At 40.6% G+C, this 22,768-nt stretch overlaps 1 protein-coding gene and 1 non-coding gene across 2 annotated transcripts in view; one reads left to right on the top strand and one right to left on the bottom strand.

Annotated features, from left to right (window-relative positions):
- Positions 1 to 21,460, top strand: part of CFAP276 (cilia and flagella associated protein 276) — a 39,546-nt gene extending 18,086 nt beyond the window's left edge. Inside the window, exon 5 of the mRNA XM_063444429.1 lies at positions 21,317 to 21,460. Coding sequence (XP_063300499.1) covers positions 21,317 to 21,387 — 71 coding nt within the window. The 3' untranslated portion in view covers positions 21,388 to 21,460. The remainder of the gene's footprint in view (positions 1 to 21,316) is intronic.
- Positions 21,461 to 21,810: 350 nt separating this feature from the next.
- On the bottom strand, positions 21,811 to 22,200 carry LOC134577070 (small Cajal body-specific RNA 2). The gene has a single exon (XR_010085919.1). It is a non-coding gene; the product is annotated as a small Cajal body-specific RNA 2 (non-coding RNA).
- Between the last annotated feature and the right edge of the window lie 568 nt (positions 22,201 to 22,768).

The raw sequence follows: 22,768 nt of genomic DNA, 5'->3' as shown, positions 1-22,768 counted from the left end.
CAGCGTTGGCCGGCAGCACAGGGCGCACCGCGGTAGTGGAACTTGAATTTCATGTTCCGGTTTCCGGCGGGACTGAAAGGAAGTGCGCACTCAGCTTGTGCGCACTTCCTTTCAGTCCCGCCGGAAACCGGAACATGAAATTCAAGTTCCACTACCGCGGTGCGCCCTGTGCTGCCGGCCAACGCTGCAAGACAGGTAAGTAAAGCTTCATATTCACTCCATAAGACGCACAGACATTTCCCCTCACTTTTGAGGGGAAAAAAAGTGCGTCTTATGGAGCGAAAAATACGGTATATGTGTGTAATTTCGTTCTAACTGTATTTTGATATTAATATATATATATTGATATCAAAATACACGTAGAACGAAATAATATATATATGTATATACCTAAGTATATACGTATACATCACTATATGTATACCTATATATAAATAAAAATAATTGTAAAAAAATTATATACATATATATATATATACATATATATATCCACACACGTGTATATATAATAATTTTACATATATATTTATGTAATAATTTTACATAATTAGGTATCCTAATTAATTACAATTAGCGGGACCTGCCTAACAATCCAGGCCGAAAGTATAGGGAATTTAATTTGCTAGCACTATATTTAACCCTATAACTTTCCAAGACACTATAAAACCTGTACATGGGGGGTACTGTTTTACTCGGGAGACATTGCTGAACACAAATATTTGTGTTTCAAAACCGTAAAATGTATTACAACAATGATATCGTCAGGGAAAGTGAAATTTATTGCATTTTTCGCACACAAAAGGCACTTACACTGACGATATTTTTGCTGTAATACTTTTTACTGTTTTGAAACACAAATATTTGTGTTCAGCAAAGTCTCCTGAGTATAACAGTACCCCTCATGTACAGGTTTTAGGGTGTTTTCAAAAGTTACAGAGTCAAACATAAGGCTTGCGTTTCAGTTTTTTCACAATGAAATTCGCCAGATTGGTTACGTTGGGTTTGAGACCGTATAGTAGCCCAGAAATAAGAATTACCTCCATAATGGCATACCATTTGCAAAAGTAGACAACCCAAGGTATTGCAAATGGGGTATGTTCAGTCTTTTTTAGTAGCCACTTAGTCACAAACACTGGCCAAAATTGGCTTTCAAATTAGTTTTTTGCATTTTTCACACACAAACAAATATTAACGTTAACTTTGGCTAGTGTTTGTGACCAAGTGGCTACTAAAAAAGACTGGACATACCCCATTTGCAATACCTTGGGTTGTCTACTTTTGCAAATGGTATGCCATCATGGGGGTAATTCTCATTCCTGGGCTACCATACAGTCTCAAAGGCAACGTAACCAAACTGGCAAATTTCAATGTGAAAAAACTGAAAAGTGTAACATGCTTTATTTGACCCTGTAACTTCCCAAAACACCATAAAACCTGTACATAGGGGGTACTATTTTACACGTGAGACATCGCTGAATACAAATATGTGTATTTTATTGCAGTAAAAGCAAACAGTATTATGACATTCACAGTTAGAATGTCACATAGAACTAAGAAAATGTAAAAAAAATCTTATTTTCTCTCATTTTTTTATATTGTATTCATATTAAGTTATGTTCCATACCTAAATATTTGATGTTAAATGAAAGCCCTGTTTCCCCTGAATAAAATGATATATAATAAGTGTGGGTGCATTTAATATGAAAGAGGTGAATTACGGTTGGACAGACATATAGCGCAAATGCCAGGTTTTGTTTACGTTTTTTTTGGATCACAACTTGTACATTTTGCTGCGGTCTTAAGGGGTTAAATATAGTGCCCACCCTTACATTTCACCCCTTTTGCCCTTCAATAATATGGCCGCTCTATTTACACTCCACTTTACTAAGATTGTCCCCACACCCCTATTCACGCTATTTGTAGCGTTCTAATCACATCTTTCATTTTGGACGTTATCAGGACTACATTTCCCTCTATGCCCAGCAAATACACAGTGCATTATGTAGAACCCGCCCATCCGCCCGCCTTATTAGTTTATAATGGCCGCGCCCTCGCGACCTTTCACCTGCCATTTCATCACCTAATTTCTTCCCTCCCTCGCTAAAAGTTTATTTCTTTCTATCTCCCCTAGGTCATATGTAGACTTAGTACTAACCTATACTATTAAAATATTGAAACTATTATTTTTTACTGTTTTAACTTGTCCACCTATTATATGTGTAAACGAATGTCATGTGACCAGGACTACATTTCCCTGCATTCCCAGGGAATACACACAGCATTATGCCAACCCCGCCCACCTTATTGGTTTAAAAACGTCCGCGCCCTCGCGACCTTTAACCTTTCATTTCACAACCTAATTTCTTCCCTCCTTCGCATAAAAGTCTATTTATTTTTATACCCCTCATGTCATATGTCGGTTTAGTACTACCCTATACTATTAAAATATAAAAACACATTTTTTTTTCTCACTATTTTAATATGTCCACCTATCATATGTATAACTGAAAGTCATGTGACTGCGGTCACGTGGTAATGATGCCATTTTGGCGCTAATCTTTGAAATTCATTGCAAATTAGCTGCCTATATAATGTGAATAGCCAGGATTATTTACTCTACACTTGAAAAAGCCTACTGTTTGGCAAAACGCGTTTTTTTACTTGTATTTTTACTTTGTTTTTAATTAAAGTATTTTGTGACTACCACTTATCTTTGGTTAGTACATTTACTTTATATGTTGCTGTTTTATCCTGGCTGATTTTTTAAACAAGATCCAGTACTTCAAAAGAAATCCCTGGTGGGGATTATTCCACCCACGCTTGGTTCATAGAGCAGTGTGGCTGCTCTGAACACTGTAAGTACGTTTCATTTTTATTCCACTGTCATTTTATATATGGAAAACACTATGGGCCCTCTCTTGTGATTTTATTTTCATAAGACCGGCACTGCAAGCATCATTAGAGGAATATCCTACACGTGGGGAGTTAAAATACCACTGTATGCTGTTTTACTCAGAGCTGGTCATAGCTCTTTAAATTGTAAGTTGGCACTCTTAGGACCTCAGTGTTGTCTGTTGTTGCAGTATTACCAAAGTTATTGCACCATTGGGTTTTTCCATCTTTTATATGCTGACGTCTGTCTGGGATGGTGTAAAGAATCTTGTGAAGACACCTCCAATTGTCCAGCAATATCCTACATGTGGGGGGTACTAAATACCACTGTATGCTGTTTTACCTAGAGCTGGGCTTAGCTCTTTAAATTGTAAGTTGGCACTTCTCCACGTCTGTGTTGTTCGTGATCCTTTCCGCATTACGGTTTTGCACTATTGGTCTCTCCTCTCTGCTTTTGTATTCCATATTCGACTACTGAGATCCCAAAGAAAGAACATAAGAACACTCACTCAAGGTCCACATTGTACCTATAAAGACCCTATTTACTTAGTCACAAACACTGGCCAAAATTTGCGTTCAAATTAGTTTTTTGCATTTTCAAATATTAACACTAACTTTGGCCAGTGTTTGTGACCAAGTGGCTACTAAAAAAGACTGGACATACTCCATTTGCAATACCTTGGGTTGTCTACTTTTGCAAATGGTATGCCATCATGGAGGTAATTCTTAATCCTGGGCTACCATATGGTCTCAAAGGCAACGTAACCAATTTGCCGAATTTCAATGTGAAAAAAACTGAAAAATGTAACATGCTATATTTGACCCTGTAACTTCCCAAAACACCATAAAACCTGTACATAGGGGGTACTGTTTTACACGTGAGACATCGCTGAATACAAATATTGCAGTAAAAGCAAACAGTATTTTGACATTCAGTTAAAATGTCACGTAGAACTAAAAAAAATATATATTTTTTTAATATTAAATTATGTTCCACACCTAAATATTTGATGTTAAACGAAAGCCCTGTTTCCCCTGAATAAAATGACATAGAATAAGTGTAGGTGCATTTAATATGAAAGAGGTCAATTACGGTTGGACAGACATATAGCACAAATGCCAGGTTTTGTTTACGTTTTTTTGGGATCACAACTTGTACATTTGGCTGCGGTCTTAAGGGGTTAAACAAAAATCTGCACACCAGTCAAGCAACAATACTTGCTTTTCCTACAGAAATCACAAATTTGCAGTGATGTTACTACTGACAATGATTCTGGGTGGGCATATGCAAATTAGTATAACAAAGAATCACATTTTTGCCGCATTCCATTTTAAACATACCAATTGTAATGAAAGCTGGTATTTCATCTACCCATTCGTTTGGTTCCTTCCAAACTGTTAGGTGCTTGGTGATTATAGCTCGCAGTTCGGGCGACGAGTTGTACGTTCCCCCGAGAACCCCAGTGTCACATTAATAAATTACGCTGTTCAGCAGTTACATACCCAAACAGTCGAGACTAGATGAAGGGTACAACAAAATACACACATTCTAAAAGTACTTTTATTTACTTTATAAAACTTTTGTTCAGCCATTAGGGGCTGTCAGAAAGTCCCCAGGATTGCGACTGCCGGCATGTACGTTCTATGCCCCCTCCTTAAGGAGGGCATAGAACACCCGCTGTCCTTAAGGGGTTAATGAAGAGATATATATAGATATATATATATATATATATATATATATTTTTTTTATTCTCATTCCCGGTACTCCCTCCTGCTGAATACATTACTATTTAGGTATCATTGAAATCAGGGTATTATAATATTGAGTGAATTTCAAATATAGGTCCCAATAACCAACTTAAAGATTTCTCATTTTCAGTTTGGCTATTTTTATATTAAATTTAAAAGGTGCTTTAAATCCCTGACAATTCTCACTTTAGTGAATAACTATGCTTTTGTAGCCTAAGTAACATCAATAATAGACTTGATTTTCAATCAATAAGACACCACAGGCAAATCCCAGAAGGATCGATTTGTTTGTTGATACCAGCATTATGCACAAGTCTAATCTCCATTAGCACACCAGTTAGAAAACTGAGAGACAAGAGTATTGCAATACTTAAGGAAGTGTAACATACACATTATTATTGCCATTTATAGAACGATTTACAATATTATGAGGGGGGATTTAACTATAAATAGGACAATTACAAGAACACTTGCAGGAACGAAAGGTTAAAGAGGACCCTGCTCAAAGGAAATAAAGAAAACTATTACCCAAAAGTTTGACAAAGACTGGTGGAAGAATTAGTGCATTGAAAGTGTTAAAATACCACCATTTGAAATACCCTACTGTGTCCACTTTTCAAAAATATATGGTTTGATGGGGGGGTAAATTACATTGACCGGCTTAAAAAATGTCCCAAATAGGAAATGGGTGCATTATGACCAGCTGGGAAAATTCCAAGTTGGAAAACTGTAATGCACACTCAAAATAAGGTCTTTAGCCCCCCGAAATCCCGACACACCTATACATGCAGGGCCGGACTGGTGATACAAAGCAGCCCTGAAAAAACAAAAAACCTGCCAGCTTCATAAGTCATTGCGCCATATATTGTCGCATGTAATATGTAAGGCTGTCTTGCCACCCCAGATGAAATATAAATATATATTTGTGTTAAGGGCTCATGATAGTACAGAAGATACAAACACTGATAAGTGTAGGATGGTATTAAAAGAGCAAGTCGGTTGTGGTGTGCCGGAACGGACGATGAGGTAGGCCTGTAAATAAAGAGGGCCCACCAAGAAGAAATGTAATGAGAAAAGGAGTTAATAATGAGGAGTGGGTGGGAGGGTGATGCAGCGCTGACCTCGAACGATATGGAGCCAGGTAAGGGGTGTCCCTTAAGTAGGGAAGAGGTGTGTCATACGCCCCTCCCACAATTACAGGCCAAAAGGCCTTAATACTTGTGTTAAGGGCTCATGATAGTACAGAAGATACAAACACTGATAAGTGTAGGATGGTATTAAAAGAGCAAGTCGGTTGTGGTGTGCCGGAACCGACGATGAGGTAGGCCTGTAAATAAAGAGGGCAAAAGTAGAAAATCAAATTTATTACATACCAGCAATATACATACTTTAACCAGACATGTCTTGAAAGGCATTTCTTACTTCTTGTACCGGGTTAGGTATGTATCTAGAGTAAGCCGATGATTTCCAGCGCCCTAGTGACTTGATAACATGAACTGGAATGTTTGCACTGGATGCTGTGGAGGCCGCTCCTATGCGGAAGGAGTGGCCCGAATAGTTAGCTGATTTGAGGCCCAGCTGTGTAAGTAAAGACCTGACGTGTGTCATAAAGGTGGTGGTAGTGAGTACCGAACCTTGTAGACTGAAAGTGGTTGAGAAGGTGGTTCGTTGTTATGCTGGGTATATGAGTCCAGTAGTTTGATGGGGCTCCACCTGTTGTGAGTAGGATAGTACTTAACCTCTACTGAAAGTGCATGTTGACTGGTTTTGGAGTGAGGCAGAGTCAAGATATAATAGTCCATGTGTTTTGTTAAGTGTGAATGAAGTAGGATGTGAGTGGACTGTGTTGTGCTGATGGCGGTAAATTATCTTGGTCTCAAGAAACCATAAACAAGGCTACGTATATGGCGGTTTTAACGATGAGGTTTGTGTTGTTGGCAAAGGGTTTAAATCTAGTGAATTGTATAAGTCTTTAAAAATATGGAAATCTATGGGTAGCCTCTGGGCCGTACGTGGGGGTTCGGATCTCTGAATACCCCTAAGGATGTTCTTAATTGGTAGGAGGACACTTGATTTGTCTGGTTGTAAAGTTAGCATGTGATGTTGGATGCCTGTCAGATATGGTTTGATTGTGTTGTATGATAGTTTGAGTTTGAGGTGGCAAAAAGAAGCAAAGCCCAACCAGGATGTCACGATGAAAGGTTGTAAGATGTTGTGTTCAGAAAGGAATCTTTAAATCAAATGAAAGCTCTATCGTAAGTTTCCCGGGTATTAGTAGACAGTGCTAATTGGGACAATGTTCTGCTATGTTGCATAATAGCATCTAGTCCATTACTAGATGGTGGAATAGTGGGGTGTTCGTGGCTGTGAGTGCGGCTGACGGGAGTATTTGACGAAAAGCCTGGAAATTAAAGCGAGACAAATTGTCAGCAGCAGTGTTACATACACCTGGAACATGAATACAAAACAAGAGAAAATTATGACATGCAGCCAGCCAAGTGAGTTTCCTCAAGAATCTCATAATAGTCAGTGATTTGGATCGGCCTTGTTTATAATGTGACAAGTTACTTGGTTGTCTGAGTAGCAACGTACAGACGAACCTGCCCATAAATGCACCCATGCCACGGCAACCGTCACGATGGGATATATCTCAAACAGAGCTGAGGTAGTGGAAAAACCCTCCAGGTCCTGAAACTTCTGAAGGCCAGCTGCCCCAAAGCTATTTGTTCCTGAAAAATTGCTGCAAAACCTGTGGTAGACGCCGCGTCTGACCAAATGGTAGGTGAGGAGTCAGACAATTATGGAAGGAACATGCTTTTACCATTCAAGGTGGTTAAAATTTTTCTCCACATAATTACGCCTGCCGTGGCTTGGGTATCCAGGGGTGACCTGTGTCCATCATGTCTAAAAGTGGGAAACATGTAAAGGAGTTGTGAGATGAAAGCCCGGCCTTGAGGTATGATGCGAATGGCAAAATTCAGTGACCCAAGCAGAGACTGTAATTCTTGCGGTTGCAAGTACCGAGTTGTATGTAGAGATTATGTTGATCAGAATGTTTTCTACCTTGGGCGTAGCAGGCTAGCTAGCATGGTGGCTGAGTCTAGTATGATACCCAGGAATGTGATGAAGGTATCTGGTCCTTCAGTCTTGGTGGAGGAGACTGGGACACCCACCTGTTCAAACAGACTGATGGTTTCTTTTAGGCTACTGGGAGGGGAAATATTCTCCTCGACCAGTAAGAAATCATCCAGATAATGTATAACTGTAGGGCATCTGGCTATATTTAATAAAACCAGCATAGGGTTTCGGCGAATACGTCGAAAATGGCCGGACTACTTTGGAACCTAAATGTTAAAACGTGAGCAAAATAGTAGTTCCCTGCCCACTTGATACCATGCAGGTGACACAGTGTAGGGTGGATAGGCAGTAACTTGAAAGCATTGTGATATCAGTCTTACTGAGCCATGCTCCGGCCCCTGCCTGCATGATAGCCGTAATGGCGTGATCTATGGTGGAATATTGCAGTGAAAATTCCTCAGAGGGTATGAGGGAGTTCAGACTAGGAGTGGCAGAGGTATGAGGTGTTGATAGATCAATGATAAGTCTCTGTTTGTGAGAAGATTTCCCCATGACAATACCGATGGGGTTTGTCCGCTATGTGGTGAACGGAGGGGACTGGAAGGGCCCCCATAGGAAGTCCTCTGCCACTTCCTGGCTATGAGTGTCTCCACCGCTGTAGGGTTTGTTGTGCGGATTGTAAATTGGACATTCCAGGATTCCGGAAGGCATGTGTATGAGGCCTGTGTGAATCCTTCTGATAGACCCGAGATAATGAATTCCACCAAATGTCTAGATGGATGATGTGGCAGTAATGTCGTAAGTACAGAAATGTTTATTGATGTTAAGTATAGTTTTGGGATACATTTTATTTGGACACAGATTTAGCATGTGCCCTGAAACAGATGGCTGGAGAAAGTGATTGCAACTCAACCAGTGCTGGAGGGGTCACAGCGGCCGACCCAGCCATGGTAAGGTGTGTAGTGACCGATTCCCCAGGGGTGATACTGGCAGGCTAACTAGGCCTGAAAGGCGAAAAATTCCTCTTGTTTTGTGACAGGTGAGGCCCTGCTAGTTGCCAAGTGGCTATGAGAGGCTCTGTCTATGAGTTGGCGCGAGGGGTTATTGAGGCCACCCGTCGTAGTGGCAGGAATCGTAGGCCTCTCGGTGATAGTAAAAGAAAACAGGGGGAGGGAGTGACAGGTGAGGCCCTCTCTATAATATTGCGAGGCGGCTAACTCACGTGTGGCCCGATGGCGTTTGCCTCCGAAACGTTGAGGCGGGGTGTTGGCCTCGCGGACCACTAAACGATAGGCAGAAATGCCAAGAAGGGAGGTACCTATTTGGGCCTATACCCCTAACTTGCCAGTACTCTATGGCCTAGAAGAATGAAACGTATGTGAACTACAACGTGAGCAGGCTTACGTACCTGGTAGTATGTATGAAGTTTTGAGATTCGACAGGTATGAAAACCTGGATAAACCTAAAAAGGGATAGAGTGAGAATGGATCCTGTGAGACCTGTGTAATCTGTATAGGCTGGGATTAGGGCTTCTAGCAGTATGTGTGGGAGGTGTAAAATCTATGAGTATGATAGTGACATGACTGCCCATGCTTGGTGACAAGCGTTACGCTGAGTCCAATACCTGGCAGCAGGGGATTGGCCGTGTAATGTGTATATATGGAAGGTGATCAGATGATATGCATGTCACTAAACTGATCTGGGAATGCAAGGGACTTTTTAATGTGAAGTGACAATATGCAGAATCATAAATGTTGCTGTAAAGTGACGTATGAATGTATGAACCAGAACGTGTGATTCAAAAACCGAAAGTCTTGTGAGACGTATATGCCGTGTTCTTGAATACTCGTGTTAAGTCGTCTGAGTGTGTCAAGAAAAGGCCTGAGTTTGTAAATGCCATGTGAAATTATGTGAAATGACAATCTATGCAGAAAATGTTGTAACGTGACGTATGAGTGGTTGAACCAATGCGTGTGATTCAACCCGAAACCCTCTGTGGAAGGTAGGACCGTGTTCTTATATACTCGTGGTATATCGTATGAGCATGATAAGAAATGGCCTGAATAGTTAGTGCCATGTAATCGTAATGTACATGGTTGTAATAACATCATATCTCCATTATACTCTTTGAAAATAGGACCGTGTCCTTGAACTCGTGGTATGTCGTACGAGCATGACAGAAAAAGGAGCCGTAATGTAGGCTAACCATAACAGTAATATACATGTAATATCTGCATTGTAAAATAAAATAACTATTATTATTAAAACCATATATATATATAATAAGCAAACTGAAACAAAATAGACAACCTAAGATCGTGTAAAATAAGTATTTGAAAGTTTAACCGATTACTGTGCAGGAAACGTATGATTGGTTGGATCAGTACATGTGATTCAACCCGAGTATGCATGAAAAGGAATTAAATCCTTGTGTCATGGTTAACAACAAAGAAATGAGGCCTGTAACGTAGGCTGATTTAATTGTAATGAAATGGATAATTAGATAAAAAAACTCCAGTAAGCGTGGGAGTCCAATGTCTATACAGAAATGTTAGCTGGTTTCATACCCTTGATGTAATAAGTGATACCTTAAAAATAGCATGAAAATGGTCTGTCTATTTAACCAAGCAACTTTTTAACCAAATGTAAATACATGAAATGTAACTCACGAAAAAGATCTATGTGAATACATAGCAGAATAACCGAATCGTAGTATGAAGGGAAACAGAAGTTAGCATGAATAGCTTAACCGTATGCATTTTAATGCGAACAGCAATCGTGCATAGAATATACTATGAATAAGTGCGGACCAGAAAACACAAACCGAAATGACAATCGTTTAAATGAAGCAAGGTTGGTTTTTACATTAAAAGCAATAATGTCTGAGAAGCCTGTAGTACACTGAATGACCGGTAGGGGTCAGTGTGTAGGCGAAAATGCAGTGGTTCGATGGTTTGTACATGAAATGCAATAATGTCTGAGAAGCCTGTAGTACACCGAATGACCGGTAGGGGTCAGTGTGTAGGCGAAAATGCAGTGGTTCGTTGGTTTGTACATGAAATGCAATAATGTCTGAGAAGCCTGTAGTACACCGAATGACCGGTAGGGGTCAGTGTGTAGGCGAAAATGCAGTGGTTCGTTGGTTTGTACATGAAATGCGATAATGTCTAAGAAGCCTGTAGTACACCCAAAGACCGGTAGGGGGTTTAAACGAATGATATGCATGAACATGCAATGGTTTTAGAACAGACAGACAAAATGCAGCCGTAAAGTGAGGACCTGACCCGTGCATGGTGCCGTGGGACTGATGCCTGGCATAACGGGTAGGTTGGCTTACAGTTTGTGAGTCACTTGGACACCATCCACGGCTATGGATTGAAGAAAGAATGTGGTAGGCCGGAAAAGCCTGTGGCTGGATTCCTGACACAGCTCTGCTTAAAAAACCTCATGGAGTAATCAGGTAAAATGGCGTCTGGATGACCCGGAAGTGGAAATGATGCAGCGCTGACCTCGAACGATATGGAGCCAGGTAAGGGGTGTCCCTTAAGTAGGGAAGAGGTGTGTCATACGCCCCTCCCACAATTACAGGCCAAAAGGCCTTAATACATATATATATATATGGGGTTTTTTTTTTCTAACAAAATATTGGTTCCATCAGAGTAAAATGTTTAATTTTACAGTAAGCATACTCACATGCAAGCTTGATGATCTAAGCCATAGAGGCAGGGCCAGTCGAGGGGAGACCAGCGCGGCGTCGAGAAAAAACACTTTAAACACACATATACCATGACACAGACATGCATATTATTGCTACCTGTGGGCGACCGGCCAGGCAGACAGCTGGGTGTGATGGCGGCGACAGGGGGAAATTGTGCTGTCTCTGCTCCCCAGCTTAATGAGACCGGAATATGACATCATATTCCAGCCCTGGTCTCATTAAGTAGCGCACGAGGGCGGGGAGCAGAACAGATACAGCACAGCTCCCCCTGCAGCCGCAAGCACACCCAGCTGTCTGCCCGGCCTGCCTGGAAATTTTCAGGTACCCCGGTGGGCCACTCCGGCCCTTTATACATGGGTGGTATCACTGTACTCGGGAGATGTTGAACACATATTGGGGTATTCTTTGGTAGTAACCCTCAACACTGAGATATCAGTGTCACAATTGTGTTAATTTTGTAAGGGAAGAAAAAAAAATATGGTTTGGAAATAGTAAAGTGCTACTTGTACTTATTGCCCAACAACTTTAAAAAAAAAAAAAAATAAGAACATGTCAATATTGGGCATTTCTAAACTTAGAAACTATTTAGCACGGGTGTTTTTTGGTGGTCGTAGATGCGCAACAGATTTTGGGTGTCAAAGTTAGAACAAAAGTGTGGTTTTTAATTCCCCCCCCATCATATGTTATAGTAAATTATGATGAAAATAATGGTATCCTTAGAAAGACCATTTAATGATGAGAAACAGTATATAATATGTGTGGGTACAGTAAATAAATGAGAGGTAAAACAGACACCGCAGTAATGTAAAAAACAACCTTGGTCTTTAACAGTAAGAAAATTGAAAAGCTGTCTGATCACTAAGGGGTTAAAGGGACGCTATAGTCTCCAGAACAACTACAACTTAATGTAGTTGTTCTGGCAAGTATAGTATGTCACTATAGGATTTTTCACGTCAACACTGCCTTTTCTGATGAAAGGTAGCGTTTACTGCCTAGACTAGGGCCACCGCCAGTCATTTAGATGGCCATTAGAGGTGCGGGATGCAAGGAGAGGCACTAAAGAGTCAGATATACACGTTTGTATTCCTGACCTGATAACGTTCCTTAACCCCTTCAGGACGGAGTCAATAGTACACGTTCTGATCAAAACAAAACGTAAACAAAAACTGGAATTTGCGCTATATGTCTGTTCAACCGTAACTCACCTCTTTCATATTAAATGCACCCACACTTATTATATATCATTTTGTTCAGGAGAAACAGGGCTTTCATGTCATATAAAATATTTATATATGAAACAATCTATTATGAATAAAATAAAAAAAAAAACTGAGAAATTTTAATTTTTTTTACATTTGTAGTTCCGCTTCACATTTTAGCTGTAAATGTCATAATACTGTTAGGTTTTACTGCAACAAAATGCACATATTTGTAATCAGCGATGTCTCACGAGTAGAACAGTACCCCCCATTAACAGGTTTTATGGTGTTTTGGAAAGTTACAGGGTCAAATATAGAACATTCCATTTTCAAATTGAAATTTGCCAGATTAGTAATGTTACCTTTGAGACGGTGTGGTAGCCCAGGAATGAGAATTACCCCCATAATGGCATACCATTTGAAAAAGTAGACAACCCAAGGTATTGAACGTGGGGTATGTTTAGTCTTTTTTAGTAGCCACTTAGTCACAAACACTGGCCAAAGTTAGCGTTCATATTTGTTTGTGTGAAAAAAGCAAAAAACTAATATTTGGCCAGTGTTTGTGACTAAGTGGCTACTAAAAATTACTGGACATACCCCATTTGCAATACCTTGGGTTGTCTACTTTTGCAAATGGTATGCCATCATGGGGGTAATTCTTATTCCTGGGCTACCATACGGTCTCAAAGGCAACATAACTAATCTGGCAAATTTCAATGTAAAAAAATGAAATGCAAGCCTTATATGTGACTAACTTTCCAAAACACCATAAAACCTGTACATGGGGGGTACTGTTATTCTTGGGAGATTTCACTAAACACAAATATTAGTGTTTTAAAACAGTAAAACATATTACAACAATAATATAGTCCATAAAAGTGCCGTTTGTTTGTAAAAAAATGCAAAAAACGTCACTTTTACTTAAAGGGACACTATAGTCACCTGCACAACTTCAGCTTAATGAGGTTGTTCAGGTGAGAGCTACAGCTCCCTGCAGCCTTTTTCTTGTAAGCACTGTATTTTCTGAGAAAATGCAGTGTTTACATTGAAAGCTTGGAACACCTCTTGTTGCAGTCAATCAGACGGCCACCAGAGGGACTTCCGAGTTAAAAGGCCCTAAAAAGGCCTCTCGTCTGATGCATTCTGGGTGAATACTTCAGACGGGCTATCAGCACACAAAGCACTGTGAACGCGCTTTGTGTGCTGAGGCTGTCAGCACTGCTGTGGGCGTGGCTTCAGCTGACGCCCGAACCCACAGGGGCTCTTTCTGTCCACAATTGCGGTTGAGGGGGGGGGGGGGGGGGGGAGAGACCTACTCTCCTTCCCCCCCCCCCCGGCCCCCACCCCTGTGCGGCGGGTGGGGGCCCTAAAATTAAAAATAAGAGGGGGACCTACTGCCCCCCCGGCCCCCACCCCTGTGCGGCGGGTGGGGGCCCTAAAATTCACAATAGGGGGGGACCTACTGTTCCCCCCCCGGCCCCTCATTATTTTTAGGTGAGGGGGATAGGTAGGGAGATATTTTTTGGGGGGGGGGGGGGGGGGGGATGGGTTAACTAGGGTCCCCCCCCCCCTTTGTATTTAGGGCCCCCACCCACCGCTCAGGGGTGGGGGCCGGGGGGGACAGTAGGTCCCCCTTATGTTTATTTTTAGGGCCCCCACCCACCGCTCAGGGGCGGGGGCAGTAGGTCCCCCCCCCTTATTGTTAATTTTAGAAAACGAGCTGAGCTGTCAGACAGCTGAGCTCGCGAATGCGCATTCCGCGCACATGCGCGGTAAAGCGCTGAGGTTCTTCATAGGGCGGCTGTCAATGCCGCTCTATGAAGAGCGCGATTGGTGCAGCGCGAAGCCGCGCATGCGCACCACATCGCGATGACGCTTCTCTGTGAGAAGCGTCCTATTGGCCCCGCGATTTCGTCATTTTGACGAAAAAGGGGGCGCGGCATGGCTGGGAGCTCGGTGCTGGAACGGAGGTAAGTTTTTAATATAAAAACCAAGATATAAAAAAAGAAATGTACTGTATTTTATCCCAAAAGAATATTCTTTTTAATATAAAAACACCTCAAAAATAATTTTTAATCCATGAAAGTTCATATAAAAGCAAGAAGGAAGGCTGGGGGACCTGTCTTTCTTGCTTTTATATGTTGACTATAGAGTCCCTTTAAAATATCATTGTTGTAATACAATTTACCAGTTTTAAACACTAATATTTGAGTGCAGCGAAGTCTCATGAGTAAAACAGTACCCCCTATGTACAGGTTTTAGGGTGTCTTGGAGAGTTACAGGGTCAAATATAGTGCTTGTGAATTAAATTCTCTGCACTTTCTCCCTGTGTTGTCAGGCATGTCAATCAAATTTTTATTAATCAAATGACATAATTATGTTAAAAAATTACTTAAATATCCACGTAGAATTTTAATATATATGCATTTATAGGTATTTAAATTCTACGTGTATACGAATGTAATCTTTTATGTATATATATATATATGCGCGGTTATTTGTAATATATATATATATATATATATATATATATGCGCGGTTATTTGTAATATATATATATATATGCGCGGTTATTTGTAATATATATATATATATATATGCGCAGTTATTTGTAATATATATATATATATATATATATGCGCGGTTATTTGTAATATATATATATATATATATATATATATATATATATATATATATATATATATATATAGCTATATATATAGAATGTCATTCTAAGTGTATTCTGTTTCCAATATATATTAATAACAAAATACAGTTAGAATGAAATTACATATGAATATATAATTTATTTTACATTTTGTTTCAATATTTTATTTAATTATTGTATTTATACGTAAATATATATGTAGAGATACACATATACACACTTATATTAGTATTAAAATACATTATGTATGACGTTACATATACACACACACACACACACACGTAAAAGATAATCAGCACTCCCAGGTTTCGCCAAAAAAGCTTCTATTTATTCCGAATGTCAACGTTTCAGTTCCTCTAGGGAACTTTCATCAGGACAGCAAGCAACAAACAAATGATGCACAGAATGTGTTTAAATAAGACCAACAATCAAAATAGACTTACAGATCAGCTGTGTATGGGGGCCGGCCATCCCAATTTCCGAGTGCGCGGGCAAACACCATCAGAAGTCTGCGTCTCATTACTCGCGCTAGCTACTTCCGTACGTGGGCTGGTTGCCATGGTGATTATGACGCTAGGCGCCTAACTTTCACTCATTGGCTTATTCCCAAAGCGCCAGCGTAACCACGGAGATTTTGAGCGCATGCGTATAGAACACTAGACTCGGATATAGTGTCTGTTCCCAGAACGGATATGAGATATAGCCGGTAACCCTATTAAATACAAGGGAAGAAGTTAAATGCATAACAACCTTACAATCCCCTAGCTAGTCCTTCTATGGTAAAACCTATCTCAACGTGATTATTGTTTTACAGTGTTTGTGTCCCGACCTGAAGGTCTGATCTATTCCATGTGAACGGTAATTTATCCAAAGTGGGACTTCAACAAGAGTGTTATCTATGGAGCAAAAAAACCTATCTATGGTTAGACTGATGTCTATTAGTGTACTATATACAATTGGTTCCAAGTGTTCCTTGCAATATTCTGGAAATATAAACTGTGTTCGAATTCATGTGAAAATGTGATAATCAATAATAAATATACCTGTGATAAAGTGCTAGTGCTGGAGAACATGCAAAATAAGATATGGCCAAAGGCCAGTACTAATAATGGTGATACTGTAGTATAAGCCATGCAGTGCTTGTGATAATATAAGAAGAGTCTTATATACTCGTAATCTGCGTTTATATTGGACAAAGTGATAAACATAGTGTGAAAAGGGGAGAAGGATGTAAAGAAAGGGGGAGTTTATGATATGCCCTTATTTAATGTATAGTTAAGTAAGCATCTGTATTATAGTCTATAATGCAAATGTGTATCTATTTCCTAAACTCGAAACAACTACTGAGTACATAATCAAATATATACTTGTTAAAACATAAAAGTCCGACACCTGGACTACAAATTAAAATTAATGAAGAAATTAATACAAATTCCTCCTGTTTCTTACTGATCATTTATAAAAAAGATATATGATAATTTTTCATTAAGTCCATCAGGAGCAAGAGTTCCCAATTTTTTAATCCACCATGTTTCTTTCTGCAACAGTTTTTCCTGCCTGTTGCCCCCTCTTCTTGAAAGCGGAAGATGGTCTATCGCGACACATTTCAATGATGTTAGAGGATGACCTTTCTCCAAAAAGTGTCGTGCCACTGGTTTGTCCGACTTATTGTCCCTATAGGCGAGCCGAATACTCAACCTATGGCCCCGAATTCTTTCACATAGGGCAGTTGCTGTCTTGCCTACCTAGTTCAGCCCACATGGGCACGATAGTTTGTATATGACGAACTCTGTTCGACAGCTTATCCTATGTTGGATTTTGAATAGCTGGCCCGTGTGTGGATGATTGAAGCTTTTACATGGAATGAGGTGTCCACAAGTGACACACCCTAGGCATCTCACACATCCATTATTCATGATATTCCTATTGGTTGGCATATAGCTCTGAATCGGGTCTGTATGGACCAAAAGGTCTTGCAGACTTTTGCTATTTTTATAAGAAAACATCGGTTTCTCATGGAGGCTGTCAGGGAGCCTAGGGTCATTTTCCATAATGTGCCAATTCTTAGTGACTGTTTGGCAAAGTCTAGTAGTAGAGGTGTTATATGTCATAGGAAAAGGAATCCTAGATTTGGTATCATGCGATTGTTTCGCTCTCCCTTCTATGTGGTCTCTCACTTTTTTAAGTGCTCTATCCAATACTTTACATGTGTAGCCTCTAACGATGAATTTGTTATACATTTCCTGTAGCTGTACTTCCCATTGGGCTACTTTCGAGTTATTTCTGATGACTCTCAGAAATTGTGAATATGGCAAAGAGTCCCTCACATGTTTGGGATGCGCACTCTCGTAATGGAGTAAAGTGTTTCGATCCGTTGGTTTTGTATACAATTGATATTCAATTTTTCCTTGGTCGAGTATAATCTCTAGATCCAAAAATTGGATTTTCTGACTGTTGATATTTGATGTTACTCTGATAGATGTTTCCAAGCCATTGATGTCTTCAACAAATTTTGTTGCATCTTCCAGACCGCCTTTCCATAGGATTAGAATGTCATCTATATACCGGAAGTACTTTAGAATATATCCTGAATACTTATTGAGGATATGTTCCTTCTCATACTGGTACATGTAAGAATTGGCGTACATTGGGGCCATAGCCGCCCCCATGGAAGTCCCAGCTTTTTGTAAGTACCACCTAGTTTCAAATCTGAAATTGTTATTTTCCAAGGCCAAGGCGAAGAGATCCAGCGTATACTCTATAGGGGGTCCTCGATAGTTTATAGGGGGTCCTCGATGGACATACACAGGGGTCCTGTGTACGTCTCCAGTCTGTACACAGTGATACCCCATGAGGGGGGCGTTGATGCAATGAGAGAACTACTGTGCGAGACTGAAAACTATCGAGGACCCCCTATAGAGTATACGCTGGATCTCTTCGCCTTGGCAAATAACAATTTCAGATTTGAAACTAGGTGGTACTTACAAAAAGCTGGGACTTCCATGGGGTCGGCTATGGCCCCAATGTACGCCAATTCTTACATGTACCAGTATGAGAAGGAACATATCCTCAATAAGTATTCAGGATATATTCTAAAGTACTTCCGGTATATAGATGACATTCTAATCCTATGGAAAGGCGGTCTGGAAGATGCAACAAAATTTGTTGAAGACATCAATGGCTTGGAAAAGTCTATCAGAGTAACATCAAATATCAACAGTCAGAAAATCCAATTTTTGGATCTAGAGATTATACTCGACCAAGGAAAAATTGAATATCAATTGTATACAAAACCAACGGATCGAAACACTTTACTCCATTACGAGAGTGCGCATCCCAAACATGTGAGGGACTCTTTGCCATATTCACAATTTCTGAGAGTCATCAGAAATAACTCGAAAGTAGCCCAATGGGAAGTACAGCTACAGGAAATGTATAACAAATTCATTGTTAGAGGCTACACACGTAAAGTATTGGATAGAGCACTTAAAAAAGTGAGAGACCACATAGAAGGGAGAGCGAAACAATCGCATGATACCAAATCTAGGATTCCTTTTCCTATGACATATAACACCTCTACTACTAGACTTTGCCAAACAGTCACTAAGAATTGGCACATTATGGAAAATGACCCTAGGCTCCCTGACAGCCTCCATGAGAAACCGATGTTTTCTTATAAAAATAGCAAAAGTCTGCAAGACCTTTTGGTCCATACAGACCCGATTCAGAGCTATATGCCAACCAATAGGAATATCATGAATAATGGATGTGTGAGATGCCTAGGGTGTGTCACTTGTGGACACCTCATTCCATGTAAAAGCTTCAATCATCCACACACGGGCCAGCTATTCAAAATCCAACATAGGATAAGCTGTCGAACAGAGTTCGTCATATACAAACTATCGTGCCCATGTGGGCTGAACTAGGTAGGCAAGACAGCAACTGCCCTATGTGAAAGAATTCGGGGCCATAGGTTGAGTATTCGGCTCGCCTATAGGGACAATAAGTCGGACAAACCAGTGGCACGCCACTTTTTGGAGAAATGTCATCCTCTAACATCATTGAAATGTGTCGCGATAGACCATCTTCCGCTTTCAAGAAGAGAGGGCAACAGGCAGGAAAAACTGTTGCAGAAAGAAACATGGTGGATTAAAAAATTGGGAACTCTTGCTCCTGATGGACTTAATGAAAAATTATCATATATCTTTTTTATAAATGATCAGTAAGAAACAGGAGGAATTTGTATTAATTTCTTCATTAATTTTAATTTGTAGTCCAGGTGTCGGACTTTTATGTTTTAACAAGTATATATTTGATTATGTACTCAGTAGTTGTTTCGAGTTTAGGAAATAAATACACATTTGCATTATAGACTATAATACAGATGCTTACTTAACTATACATTAAATAAGGGCATATCATAAACTCCCCCTTTCTTTACATCCTTCTCCCCTTTTCACACTATGTTTATCACTTTGTCCAATATAAACGCAGATTACGAGTATATAAGACTCTTCTTATATTATCACAAGCACTGCATGGCTTATACTACAGTATCACCATTATTAGTACTGGCCTTTGGCCATATCTTATTTTGCACGTTCTCCAGCACTAGCACTTTATCACAGGTATATTTATTATTGATTATCACATTTTCACATGAATTCGAACACAGTTTATATTTCCAGAATATTGCAAGGAACACTTGGAACCAATTGTATATAGTACACTAATAGACATCAGTCTAACCATAGATAGGTTTTTTGCTTCATAGATAACACTCTTGTTGAAGTCCCACTTTGGATAAATTACAGTTCACATGGAATAGATCAGACCTTCAGGTCGGGACACAAACACTGTAAAACAATAATCACGTTGAGATAGGTTTTACCATAGGAGGACTAGCTAGGGGATTGTAAGGTTGTTATGTATTGAACTTCTTCCCTTGTATTTAATAGGGTTACCGGCTATATCTCATATCCGTTCTGGGAACAGACACTATATCCGAGTCTAGTGTTCTATACGCATGCGCTCAAAATCTCCGTGGTTACAATAACGCTGGCGCTTTGGGAATAAGCCAATGAGTGAAAGTTAGGCGCCTAGCGTCATAATCACCATGGCAACCAGCCCACGTACGGAAGTAGCTAGCGCGAGTAATGAGACGCAGACTTCTGATGGTGTTTGCCCGCGCACTCGGAAATTGGGATGGCCGGCCCCCATACACAGCTGATCTGTAAGTCTATTTTGATTGTTGGTCTTATTTAAACACATTCTGTGCATCATTTGTTTGTTGCTTGCTGTCCTGATGAAAGTTCCCTAGAGGAACTGAAACGTTGACATTCGGAATAAATAGAAGCTTTTTTGGCGAAACCTGGGAGTGCTGATTATCTTTTACACATATTGAATAGTGCAATCGAGCACCGGGTCATTTACTAAAAGTGAGTAGGAGTGCAAGGTTTTTTTCTTTGCTTGCATATATATATATATATATATATATATATATATATATATATATATATATACACACACACACACACACACACATATTATAGATATAAAAAGGCATTTAATTTATTTTTTAACATGTTAAAAACATTTTTTACACTACCTACCAGCAGGGGGACTGCCTAATATTTTAGACACTCCCCCTGCTGGCAGATCCATAGCCAGCTATAGGGGGCCATGTGATCAAATGGCCCCCGGGGGCTTCATTTGCCGGAGGGGGGCTGCCTGGGTTCTCAGGCAGCCCCCCAGAAGAGGATCGCGGCGGAGGAAAGTACGCCGGACCTCCAGGGGCTGCAAGCCGTTACGGCGTTAAAATACCTTTTATTGCTGAGGCAAGAGTCCAGAGACCTAGACAGTGGGTTGAACACTAGTGTCAGGAAGGGGTTAAAATGCATATGTGGCCAGTGTCTTAGTCTAGCAAACACTCATCAATAAGACAGCCCTTTACTGGTTAATAGTTCATCAGCAGCTAACCCCAACCAATTACTTGTCTCTTCTCCTTTGTAGTAAGCCACCACACCGCAGCAACTAACCGTGGATACTCCCGAAAACATGACGGAGGATACTACAGCATCTGACCATAAAGTCTTGTCTGTCCAGTGAGGACATAACCTTTTCGCACCGTGTTAAATAAAGATAGGTTGCTCTGTGTATCTGCTTCCCCCTTTATTTGACCACATAGCACTATCGAGCGATACCTTACGGGACAATTTAATTCGTATCGCTGTACAGAATGCGGGCCGGCCACGAGATTAAAGCGGGCCGGCCACGAGATTAAAGCGGGCCGGCCACGAGATTAAAGCGGGCCGGCCACGAGATTAAAGCGGGCCGGCCACGAGATTAAAGCGGGCCGGCCACACCTGCGCAAACCAGCACCATACGCTCATTATCCGCAGTAACTGCTTCAATCAGGCAGCGCGCTAAAACTTCCAACTGGAGAGCGCTCTGTGCCCGCGCACACACTCGCGGCCCTCGGGCATTGCATGCCGGGCTGAAAGCACTCCGATCAGAATCGCCTTTATACTCACAGACAGAAGAGATCCCCGTGAGAGCCTCCCGGTCTAGTATATCTGATCAATTCATCATGTCGGGTGCAGCAGCCTAAAGACCTAAGCTCAGCGCACACAACCCGCTGGGGGCTTAGCCAGAGTGGTTTTATCATCTCACCCCTGGTGTAGGCTGCGACACGCAGGGGAGATCAAATAAGATCAGTGTGTAATGAGAAAACACAGGAGCAGCGAGACATTCATACGGAGACACAGTCATTCATACGGAGGGAGACAGAGACATTCATACGAAGGGAGAGGGAGACGGTGAGACCATTCATACGAAGGAAGACGGAGAGACCATTCACAACCACATCTCGCACGATCGCTGTTCCTGCATTAACTTCCGCTCCCAGCTCAGCCTTATATTGGCTGTAGTAGCAATGCATTCTGGGATTTGCCAAACTATTTCAGCAAGACTCCAGTCATGGCGAATTTGTGGCGCCATCTTGTGGTAGGAGGAGTCGAACCAAGCTAGTTATATATATATATATATATATATATATATATATATTATTATTTTTTTTTCTTCTTCTTGTGATTATTTAGTACCCTGGGAATTTTAAAATCTCAGGCAAAAATAATATTGAGAAGTTTTCCATTTCAGCAATGAATTGTGGCCTAAAATATTAAATTTCTTTGAAAATTCACTGCCGTTCACAGATTAATGATTAAATATAGCCGAGGCCCCAACAACATATTTTGGCATAATTCCAATCAACCGTGCCAGCCTCTAACCTACTACAATCTTAAAGGAAACAACTCACCAGAACAACTACAGCTTAATGGAGTTGATCTGGGGTCTACACACTGTCGCTGCTGGCATTTCCATATAAACACGGCCTTTTTACAGAAAAAGCAGTGTTTACATTACTGCCTAGTAACACCTCTAATGGCAGTCACTCAGACAGCT

The sequence above is a fragment of the Pelobates fuscus genome, chromosome 1 (assembly GCF_036172605.1).
Source record: "Pelobates fuscus isolate aPelFus1 chromosome 1, aPelFus1.pri, whole genome shotgun sequence".
Classification (NCBI taxonomy): Eukaryota; Metazoa; Chordata; class Amphibia; order Anura; family Pelobatidae; genus Pelobates; species Pelobates fuscus.
Note: the sequence above shows the minus strand (reverse complement) of the source record. Positions and strands in the feature narration are given on the sequence as shown.